Below are 11,949 nucleotides of genomic sequence, written 5' to 3' on the forward strand. Positions count from 1 at the left end.
TGTAAAAAGCTGTTTTACTCTGTGTAAATTTTAATACAAGTGAATTATCTTTTATAATGTCCTTTAATTCCTAAAAGGCACAGTAAAACAGCTCAGCTTCAATATCACTTTTCATGATTATGCGCAAAAAATAGATAAATAAATAAATATATTGAAATATGTTTTTTCAGTCTAGGCAAGCAGGATTATGACTTTTCTTCTTGGAAGCCAAGGTTTAATTAAAGCAATTATTGTTCCCACTACTTCTACATATGCTGTTCTTACTCACACCCTTGCCAAATGTTAATGAAGTGGATAACCATTTGACAGATGGCCCATTAAGCAAACACTGGCAGCATATGCCTTGCTGCAGAAATTTTTGTAGTATCCACAATTTGGCTAAACATTGACTAAACCCCAATATTTACTAAACACAAAACACACATTGAAGAAGCAGATTCTAAGCAAAACATTTCTGCCTAGTTATGGCCACAGGTAAAGATCTATAAACTCGAGAAAACAAAACATACCTATTTGTCTTATATCTGCAAGGACTGTGGAGTTTTAAACTGCTACACTTTAATGTTCTGGAGAGGATATCTATGCTGCAGTTTCATTCCTGACTTATGTGTGAAAAACCTAAAGCGGTATTTTAGTTCAAACTGTTGCTTGTATTTCTAGCTCAGAAGTTTTGTTAGCATCACTGCCAATTAAATACACACTGTTCTTTGCCATTTGTTTGAATATAATGTTTCTGTAAAGTTTTCATATTTGCTAGCTACCTTATTAAAATATTTTTGATAAGGAAGCTCATCAAAACAAAAGTTTATCAGAAATGTATCTCTGTTTCACTAGATTTTTAATTCATCTGTAACTTATCAGCCCACTCTTGCAGTCTTAGGAACTGGCATGCACTTAAACCAATTGCATGCCTCAAAGTCCATCAGTAACTTTATGTAAATAGAACTTCACATACTGGCTTTTGAAAGAGAAGTGCTAATATTATAGGTCTCAAGAATGATATAATACAACACATTGAACATTTGTTTTATTATTCTTGCTGTAAGATTAAACCAAAATTCCACAGCAAGAGAAAGAATGAACTACTTTTACTTATTCATTCAGTGGGTGATTTTTGACTGGCTTTGTTATTATGTTTTGTTATTCTATTGTGCAATACGTGTTTCCTGGTATTCAACAGATTCAGTTGGTTATTTGTATCTGACTGAGTCCTGCAATAAATCTGTCCTTTTCAGGGGCACAACCTTGTCTTTCAGATAAAACCATGACCGTTAAGGTGAAGTGGGTTGCAGATGATCAATAATCAGAGCACGCTGAAAACTCAAATTGATGTGGTCTTTGATTTTTCTCAACTCCTCCATCACGTTGGCAGCCGGCCATTGCAGTAAAATGCTTGTAGACGTAGATTTTCGCAAGACAAAGTTGACAGCCAAACCTGCTACTGCATTTAGTCCTTCAAACACATCGTTACTCATATGTGTGTAGTGTATTGATTAATTTAGAAATGCATCGCTTGCAAAAATATATGTTGCTTTCTCTTTCTTTTTTTTTTCTTTGTTTTAGATGTGTAGTGGTGTCCGTGAAAATACAAAAGACACATGAGTTTGGAAAATGTCTTACTTTCTACCTGCAATTATCTTAAGTTAATTTGATTACTGCAGCAGTTCCCTCATATGTCTGCCTAAAAAGTCAAACAGCTGCAGTGCCATGCTGCTTGCGTTCTCAAGAAAACTAGAAAAGTAGAGCACATCACCCTCCTCCTAAAGTTCTTACACGGACTCACTGTAGCTCATAGAAAAGACTTTAAAATACTTCTGTTAGTTTAAAAACCATAAGCAAACATGGAGGAGAGCATTCGGTTTTTCTGTTCCTCTAATCTGGAAAAAACTTCCTGAATACTGCTTGTGGTGGATGCTCCTCCCACCACCACATCGTGTTAGTATTTTTTCTTTATATTATATTACAGTTTATACGTTTAAGTTAGTTATTTCATTTAGACATATATTTTCTAATGGGTGCACACTGATTTAATGTCTGTCTGAATGGTTTATTTACACTTGTTCTTTGTTTGAGGTGCTGCTGAGACAAACCAGCTGGAGGAGGAAACCTGGAGCATACCATTTGTTTTTGAAAGACTGAAGGGGGAAGACTTGTTTCAAGTTGTTTTTAATTAGTTAATTTTGTCACTTAAATATTCACTTATTGTTTCTGCTAAGTAAGAGTTAGTTTTGCTTTATTTATTTCATAGAATGCTTTAGTTAATTTTGTATTTATTTGTTCTTTTGTTATGTCGTGCCTCCCTCATGTGGTAGATTTAGGTTACTCCACCCCTATTTAAGCAGCCTTTTGTTCTTTGTTGGGAGGTCAGTTTTGTTTGTGTTCAGTTAGAATTCAGTTGACCTCAGTTAAATTGGGCCCAAAATTGTTATTTATTCTTTGACTTATTTTTGCATTAAATCTTTATGTTTTGTTTGCTATTTTGGAATAATTAAATTGAATTTTTGCTACTTTGAACATTTTTTTGTCCTCGTTTGAGTCTGGTCCCTCACACTGCTAAAGTGCTGAAACGGTTCGTTTAAATCAAGGCTAAAACTCTATTTGTTTATAGTATTAATAAGTGAACATACAATAATTCTAGACATGATTTCAACTTTGCATTATTTTACCACTGTCATGTGATGGTTTTTTTTTTTGTTTGTTTGTTCATTGATTTTCTTTTGCACTTCAAACTGCCTTGTTGAAGAAATGTGCGATGCAAATAAACTTGACAACTTACATATTGCTTGCTGGTTCTGAAAAAAACATTTTGGACTAATCCCTACATGCACACTTCATTTACTATAATACTGCTTGATCACAAGTGGTGAAATGTTGTCTATGCTTCCACTCTGGATTCTTTATCGTTTTATCTGGTTTGAGAGTTTGATGTCATACTAGGATTTATCACTGGGAGATGCTACAGCTGTGTGGAAAAAAAACCAAACAACGCAAGGATAGACGGGAGAAACAGAATGTGATTGATATTGTTTGACTTGCAAACATTTGTGCCAAATATTGCTGTTCTCCCTTCACATCTCATTACATTACTTGGTGTGATGCTTGTCATAATGACAAAATGGCTGTCACCCTGATATAATGACTCCTGTTATGACAGAAAGAAAGAAAATGTTCTTCCACAGGCATTTTGGTGGTTGAGAAAAAGTCATTAACCTGAGATTTGCTTCCTGGCATTTGCATTACAGAACCTCCCCCCCCACCACCACCACCACCACTAAATTACGTTGTTAGAAGCACTGAGCCACAACCTCATGTTTATAGGCCGAGCTTTGGTACGAAACCCTTGAATAAAGTCATGCATGTGCTCATTATATCTGGCAAGCTGTCTGTATTAAATCAGCTGTCATGACGTTTATTTAAATTAATTGCTGGAGAGAGAGAATATATGAATTACTTATACCAACAAAATTACCAGAATTACCAACAAAATTTGAAAAATCAATTAAAGCAGCATTGTTTTTTATTTTTATATACATGTAAACAAACATCCATATTGTTTTTTTTGACAGAAGATTGGATGCCTCAACTGGCTTGTGGCAAACTTTTGCAGACAGCTGCTGTCAGCCAGTTAAACAACTTTTTTATCTGAGCATATTTCCAGAACACACATGCCTAATGCAGCTGTGATGTTCATTTGGTAAACTATAAAATCTAAAAATGGATTTACTTCCTTAAAGTATGGAAGTAAATCCTTCCATACTTTAAGGATGGAAGGATTCTTCCAACCTTAAAGCTCAATCTTTATATGAGCTATTTATAAGTCTCACATTCTCCAACTATCTCCAAGTATGCTGCATATTGTTCAAAATGTTTATGAATAAAAAGTAGAAAAAGGCAACCTCACTCTTTGGAGAATGTTGTTCTAATGCAAATAACCTTAACTATGAAAGAGAGACATATTCACACAGACAACATGCAAAAATATGTAAAGCCCTGATGTAGAGGTAAAGAGAAAGTGAAAGTGATTTTAAAAAGTGCTGCAAAGAGCACAATGAGAGAGAGAAAGCGAGCGAGTGAGATAGAGAGAGAGAGAGAGGAGTGAAACGAGGACATTTACAACAGTCATTTTCAGTCTCAGCGGATAACGTTCGTCAGGTAAGAAGTAACTCAAATTGTTTGATGAAAAGATGAAAATTGGTGGTGTGACTACAAATTATGCATCACAAAGTCTACTTTTGAGTTTGCTTTGATTTTGTTGAAAAAGGCTTCTGTCGCCTGTATCTTGTTTTGTTTGATCAAATCCAGCTGATCATAATTCTGAACACAAGTAATTAGAGTCTTAGTGGTTGGTTGGAGGAGGAAACTTTTAAAGTGTAAACTTTAAAAAGGGCTCCACATTTTAGCTGTTCTCATGAAACTGCCAAAACAAACTTAAGGTGTGTTCATATTACACAATTTCAGTGGTGCAAGAGGTATCAAAAAACTACAGACAAAGTTTAACATGCTCAGATAGTTTATTTAAACAAAACAAATAGTTTAAATGTAAGCTGAGTTTTAGAATATTTCAGTGGTGAAATAATTTATGGATGATTGTAAAAGTATATGCAATATGCAGTAAAAATAAAGATGCAAAACAAGCACAAAAAAAAAACTTTACTTATATCGTCAAGTAGCTTCAGAGAGAGAGAACCAGAGCGAGAGAGAGATAATATACAGGAACTAGCTTTATGGACTCCTATAAAAAGCCATTAGGCTCCCTCCAATAAAGATATGGCTACCTGCACTGCTTTAAAGATTTGAACTTTACTCATGTCATCCCTATTGCTACTGTGACGGGGTTCTATTATGATTTAGTCAAACAAAATGACTGTTCCAAGTCGGAGATCATTTTGCTACCTAAAGTGGAAAAATTGGAAAGTTACAAATGTATATCCAAAGTGTGATTTAGTTTTCATAGAAGCATGGAAGAAGGACGAAGGTACTGCAAAACTGTAACTCGACACTTAATTCAGATTCCAGTTTTTCCTGTTTCTCTGTTGAAATGTGCCAACAGGTCTCCCAAAGAAAACAAAGAAGAAAAGAAAAGTATTAGCTTTGTCAGTTCTTTGTGTTTAGAGTCTGTTAAGTGTCCCAACAAAGCATTCAAGTTACTGAGCAACTCAAAAGTTTCTCAACCACAGTTTCTATGTCAGAAGTACACAACTCCTCTTGGTCGCTGTCCAGTTCTGTAAAATAAGAACACAACAAGGTCAATATGGTCTGATTAAACCTTCCAGTGGCTTCCTGTGTTTCCTTATGAGTAGCACAGAGGGAGAGGGAGCGTGCACAAGACTCTGGGAAATTAATCTGACACTAAAGAATAAATAGATATAAGAAACATAATTAAACTAGAGAAACAAGGAATAATTTGACACAAAAGATAAGCATGCTAAACTAGAAGATCTAAGAAAGTACTGTACCTAAGTAAAACAGGAACATGACTGATGTAATCAAAGAAAATGAACTAATGGACACAGAATGCAACAAAACCTAAAACCAAGTCAAAGAACCGAAAGTCCTGACACTTCCCTTTTAACAGTAAAATGTCTTGCTTGTTTTTTCAACTTTTGCTACCAGTAGTTGACAAAGATGGGGAAGGAACAAAGTAAACTGACACAGGAAGGCTACGTGGTATCAAAAAAAACTGAAAGTGGCATCACTGCTACAAAAGATGACGACGCATATTTTATAAAGATGATTCATCTGACAGAGGTAAGACTTCAACAGTATGTACACTAAATTAACACTAGAATGGCTGGAAGGAAGGTTCTGCCCCTGCTTTTAGTAATAGTTTAGTTTAGTAATTAAACATAATTTACCATTCAGAAGCCACTTGGTGGTCGATGCAATAAACTCCACTTCTTCTTCGGTTGAACAGTTGAGTCGTTATATCTGTTAACTAAGATGATTTTCTGCTTGCAGATAGCTAAAACACAACATTTAAGACCAGAATATTACATCAGAACATAAATGAAAGAAAACATGTTTAATGTAGAAACGTTGGCTTAAAGTAAAGTATGTTTATTACCTGATTAAAGCTTGATATTTTCAACAGTTTCTTTTAATCTGACCAACACGCTTCATCAAAATGCATGTTGGAATTCATGACTATGTATTTTTATTTGATGGATGGAGAATATTGTTAGACCAAATCACTATCTTGCAACCATGCTTTGCCTTGCAGCTTCCCAGACAGGCTCTTGCTGCACTGATGTCAGAGATTGAAGTTCTTCGGCAAACAAACCACCCTCATCTTACAAATATAAGAAACTCATTTAAAGGTATGCTGCTTTATATGTTTAAAACATGTTTTAATGAATATATCTATTTTTTAGTTAGAAATGTTGAAATATGAAAAAGTAACAACAGAGCCACAAATTGAAAATAGGTTCGAGGTTATAGGAAATAATTTTCAACTATAGGCATGAATTGATTCTCTGCGGGTTCATCGGCTTTCTCACACAGTCAAAACACATGACTGTTAGGTTGGTTAATCTCTCTACATTGTCCTTAGCTATGGCTGTGTGTGTCTGCATGGTTGTTTGTCCTGCATGCTGTTGTGTTTTCTTGTGATGAATTGTCAAACTGTCCATCTCTCACCAAATGACTGCAAGAGATTGGCATCGGCGACACGGCAAGAACAAGAGGGTATATGGATGGATGGATGGATGGATGGATGGATGGATGGATGGATGGATATAGTAAATTCTTAGAGGACACTATATGAAATTCAAAAATGTATATTTACTGGAGCTCTGTAAGCTTTTTGTCTGTTTCAGACCTAATAAATTTAAAAAACAAAAAACCTATAACTCATTAAAAAGCTTTGTGAATGGCATCATTTTCTGTTAAACTTTCAAGTCTCTTGCTATTTCAACTTTATTGTCTTTAAAAATATGTAATTCCACAGACTGGTGTGTATTTTATGCACATTTGAACTTCCTTATATAGCAGTCTTGTACAGAACATTGCTATTTAAGGAATGTTTATTACAAACATTTTACAAATCAGAGCTCACAATACAACAGAATATGACTTTTTCATAGTTTAACATTTCTTGGACACTAACTAACCCATCTTGTTATTACCCAACAAGAGTTTAAGGAAAGAAACTATACAACAACCTATTAAGTTGCATCCTTGACAATGAAAAAGAGCTAAACTAAAAGTACTTGTGTGTGTGTCATTAAGATGAAAATCAAAACATCTACTACATAATACTGAAGGAGTGCCAGGGTGGGAGTCTTGCTGATGTTGTTGGTAAGAATCCAGAAGAGTTGCCACAAGAGAGTGAGGTAAACTAAATACATTTTAAGACACTTTTTATTGAGATTCTGACACAATTCAGATTTCTGATGCCAAGAAAAGGGAAATCATGCCTTTTTTATTTGCTGTCTGTTACGTAGGTACTAAGCTGGATTGTTGAGATCTGTATGGCTCTCAAAGTCATTCATGAGGCGAATTTGCTTCACAAAGATCTGATGCCAAAGGTACTGCACATACTACACAAGCAAGTGGAAAGGCTGCATTTTAATTTTGCATTTTAATATTAAAATAGAACTCACAAGTTATCTTATCTTCTCAATATAATGATGTTGTAATGGATTGACAAGACATTCAACATAATCTTTTGAAATACTTAAAATATTTACCCTTCTTTGACTATTTCTTATAGACAACTTTTTCCATTTTCTATAGAACATATTGTTGTCAGAATTTGGATTGGTGCATTTGGGTGGATTTGGAAATATTCATGAAAGGTAATATTATTCTCAAAATCTATAGTCTGCCAACACCTACCTCTGGTTTTGCAATAATTGTAGCAATCATTGGATGTTTTCATTGAACATCCTACTGTTCATGTTTATACTACCTCTATGGAGTCACAAAATACTAATGACATGTTATGCTGTACTGCTAAATAGAAATTTGTCATGTTTGTCAGCTTGTTTTCAAAGAAGAAATTTAAAATGTGAATTATATATTTTATGTTTTTCTCACAGTTCAAAAGGCCAGAGTGCCACAAACTCAAATCCAACAATAAATTACCTAGCTCCTGAAGTCTTCACGGGGGGAACTTATGATGGAAAAAGGTACTTTTTTTTTTACAGTAATATTAAATTAGTTTAAGGTTACATTTTGGTGTTTTCTAGAGTTTGCAAATAGCCACATAATGTTCTTGTTTATTTTAAAAATATATTAAATAACAATTTTTGCTTGCAGGTTTTAAAGGCATTTGATAATTTTCCCTTAATATATCTTGTTGTAGATTATGCATTTCTTTTGTTCAGCCTATAAGAATAAGAGTTGTTGGCTAATTTTATTCAATTACGCCTGTTACTACAAGAAATAAAAGCTGAAAAGTACATTAGAAAGATCAGAAATATGTCACTAACACAACTGGCTATAAAAATACTAAGAATAATGATCATATGAATCTTTGGGAGTCCTTCCATCAGTCTATCATGGTAAACGGTAAAATAATCTGTACTTGTAAAGCACTTTATCAAGTCCAGAGAACGCCAAAGTGCTTCACACTACATTCATGCAAACAATCACACACTGGTGATGGTAAGCTACTACACTGTAGCCACAGCTATCATATGCAGCAATCCCATTTGATATTGGTAATATGTGTTAATATGTGAAAAGCTGAAAAAAGCAACTCTTTTTTTCTTTTAATTTTTTAAACTTTGAGTTAACTTGAAAACATAACAGAAAATCCTTTTCTCATCCACATTGAAAGCATAATTGATGTAAAATTGGCTGCATCCAATTTGCATATGAATACATAAATAAGCTGTGTTAAATAATTATATCTTTTTTGTTTTAATAAACCAATCAGAAGAAAAACAGAACATATTACACAATCTCCAGTCATATTTTATAAAAACAAAGTCAGATGTGTAGTCACCTCAACAGTAGATTCATTATATTAAATATTTTGAGATTTTATTTCTCATGTTTGTCCTGTATTTATTTAGTGACATCTGGTCGCTGGGATGCATACTGTATGAGCTCTGCACGAAACAGAAAGCAGTAAGTTAACAACACTGACTTGAAATATGTAAACAAAACAAAGTCTGCCTAGTTTTGGGTGAAAGTCAGCATTAAAGGCATTTTTTGTACAGTTTTATTTCATTTTTTACTTGTGGATAATGTCTACAGTTCTGATACAAAATACAATTTGGTACCAGGTCAAAATGATATTAGAACAGCAGGTCTTTCAATTGTTCTTTTAAATTTGGCTCTCAAGGCTTTAGTACATACGTTTTATACAGTGACAAAAAATGTGCTTATATGTTGAAAGTTATAAAACCTTGCCTGGTATTGATTTTTTGCTTTTCAGTTCTCTGCAGAGACTACAATCAAGCTCATGCCTAAGATAATTAGTGGTGTTTACCAGTCTCTTCCAAGCCATTTTTCATTTGAGCTTTGTGATCTCTTGAGTGACCTTCTGAAAAAAGAGCCTGAAGAAAGACCAACAGCCAGTGAGATCCTGCTGCGCCCTATCATCATCAGGTGTCTTAGAACCAAGGTAGGATATTTCCATTTTTCCAATTATTGCAGTGTAGTCTAGAGGTGCCCAAGTAAAGTATTCAAGAACTAATGTTCAGAAACATCTCTGCATCTATACACCAGAATCAAATAGCTGAATTCTCTCAGTTGGCTCTGCTGAGGCCTGTTAACAAGCAGTCCATTTGATTCCGGTGTGTTAGAAAAGAGACGCATGGGGTGTAAGGTAGTGCATAGACATCTGCAAGTTGCTCTCATCTCAGGTGTGCTTCTACAAGGTTTCCTTTTGTGTGGTTTCATAAACTGACTGTGTTTGTTTTTTATTTGTTGTTTTAGTGCCAAACAACTGTGGAGGATCTTCAGATGAAGCTGGAGAAGCTGAGAGCTCTGGCAGATGGTCTGGAGCGTGTTCATGAAGGCACTACCATCGGCAGCCTGACAGGAGGAGTGATTGGAGCCGTGGGAGGAATTACATCCATAGTGGGGCTTATTCTGGCACCCTTCACTTTAGGAGTGTCACTTATTGTCACTGGAGTTGGTGTGGGGGTGGGTGCTGTTGGTGGGGTCACTGCTGGTGCCTCAAACATCACAAAAATGGTCAACCAGTCTTCTGATCGTAAAGCAGTTCGCAGTATCATTAAAGAAATAGAACAGAAAATTAGTGCAGTGGTGACATGGCTCTTGGAGATTAACAGTGGTATGCAGGCCATCAAAAACCAGTGTCCACAAGCACCTGGGACGTTTACAGAGGAAAACCTGACGAGTGTTGGCACTAGGGTTGGAAAAGGGCTTGGAGGCATTGCTGAACTGGTCCGGTTGGTTAGAGTGGCTAACATTGGCAAGCTTGCTGCACAAACATGCAGGGTAGTGCGTTTGGCAGAAGTGGCAACAGGTGTGCTGTCTGGTTTGTTTGTAGCTGTGGATATTTTCTTCATTGCTTTGGATGCAAAAGAGATTCAGCACATTAAGGAAGCCAGAGAAGCAGAGAAGCGAATTGAACCTCCTTCTGCCTCCGAGTCTGAAACTGGAGACTCAATGTCAGTCTCTGATCAGGCAACACTGTTGTCAAGCTCACTGATGCAAGAGTCTGACAACGGTGAAAGTGACCTAGTGGCAGAGGAAGTGTCTTCTCCACCAACTGAAACCAAATCTGAGATCATGAAATTTGTCAAATCAGTCAGGAAGGCAGCAAACAACCTGGAGCAAGTCCTGGGTGAGTTAGCCACTATCATTTCATCTATCCCTTTGTTTCAGGAAGATAATGATCTGGAATGGCAGAATATGGAATTCAAATAAGCAAAATCACAGCTTTAAAATGTGCTGATTATGTTTGTGTTTTGAATTACATTTGTTATATTGTACAGCAACACATCAAATTTTTGTATGAGGAAATGTGCCATAGTTGGTAATTAATTAGTATTATTTTATCCTCAGCAGAATTTCTCCTCCTTTAAGTTTTCAAACTACTAAGAACTGAAATTTATGACTTAGATTTTCTTTTACAAGTATTACTAGATTGTGTTGAAATTCTCACAAGCTTTCAAAAGAAACTCTAATCAATCATTTTGAAAATTTCTTAATATTATTAACAAACCATGTTTTCAAATATTATCACTGTTTGTATGTTTGTTTGAAAATGTGAATATTCTGATGTTATTCTAATCAAATATTTACATATATGTAGTATATAAAATATACAAATATATTTTTTTGGGTGCAAGGATAATTATTAATACTTCAACAATCACTGTTTGGATGATATTGAAGAAAATAAATATATTCTAAAAGTTCTGTATAAATGTCTTGTACTTTGGGCTGTTGCTTTTGGAATTTCATATAATTATTTGTCATAAGGCTCGAGGTACATGCACGTTCTCCAGGTTGGTCTTACATTCTCAAGCTGTGGTACAACTGGTGGTTTTCTTACAGACAGAGCTGCCTTCTCATATTATCCTTTTTGAACTGACATGTATGATATCAAAAGCACCATGCCGGAGCTTATTTAAACCTCACATTTACATTTGCCAAGAACTTAATCCTCACTCAGATTGCATGCAGAGTGTAAATTTTCATATTTTTATACAGATTCTCAATTGAATTTAGCCACATTCAAGTCTTTTGCAGTATTTTACAGGTTCTCTTACAAGATTTTGCATCATACACCTTCCCATTTACTGTGACCAGCTTCCCTTTAAAAAGTACCCCATTACCTCTCTGTTTCATGATGGAGATTATTTTTTTAGGGCGTTAATTTTCTGTCACACAAAGCACATGCAGGGCACATTTCTGTCAATATTCACACAGTGGACATTTGTTGTTAACAGTGTTTATTCTGATGGGGTGATTATGCATGTGTTTAACTGTTTTAATTTCATGTGCATGATTCTTACTCAAATT

General features: G+C 35.1%; 1 protein-coding gene across 2 annotated transcripts; it reads left to right on the plus strand.

The window, feature by feature from the left end:
* Nucleotides 1-4,038: 4,038 nt before the first annotated feature.
* On the plus strand, nucleotides 4,039-11,347 carry LOC114139705 (calcium/calmodulin-dependent protein kinase type II subunit beta-like). Of its 2 annotated transcripts, none has more exons than XM_028009772.1 (10): nucleotides 4,039-4,152; nucleotides 5,614-5,748; nucleotides 6,221-6,317; nucleotides 7,228-7,331; nucleotides 7,443-7,526; nucleotides 7,735-7,796; nucleotides 8,040-8,129; nucleotides 9,021-9,075; nucleotides 9,386-9,574; nucleotides 9,889-11,347. In XM_028009772.1, the coding sequence occupies exons 2-10, from the start codon at nucleotides 5,626-5,628 to the stop codon at nucleotides 10,846-10,848; spliced, it is 1,764 nt and encodes a 587-aa protein (XP_027865573.1). In that variant the 5' UTR covers nucleotides 4,039-4,152; nucleotides 5,614-5,625; the 3' UTR covers nucleotides 10,849-11,347. The 2 variants fall into 2 exon arrangements, with proteins under 2 accessions (XP_027865573.1, XP_027865574.1); XM_028009773.1 differs by having other exon boundaries at nucleotides 4,051-4,152; nucleotides 5,617-5,748.
* Nucleotides 11,348-11,949: the final 602 nt, after the last annotated feature.

This window comes from Xiphophorus couchianus, chromosome 23, assembly GCF_001444195.1.
Source record: "Xiphophorus couchianus chromosome 23, X_couchianus-1.0, whole genome shotgun sequence".
NCBI lineage: Eukaryota > Metazoa > Chordata > Actinopteri > Cyprinodontiformes > Poeciliidae > Xiphophorus > Xiphophorus couchianus.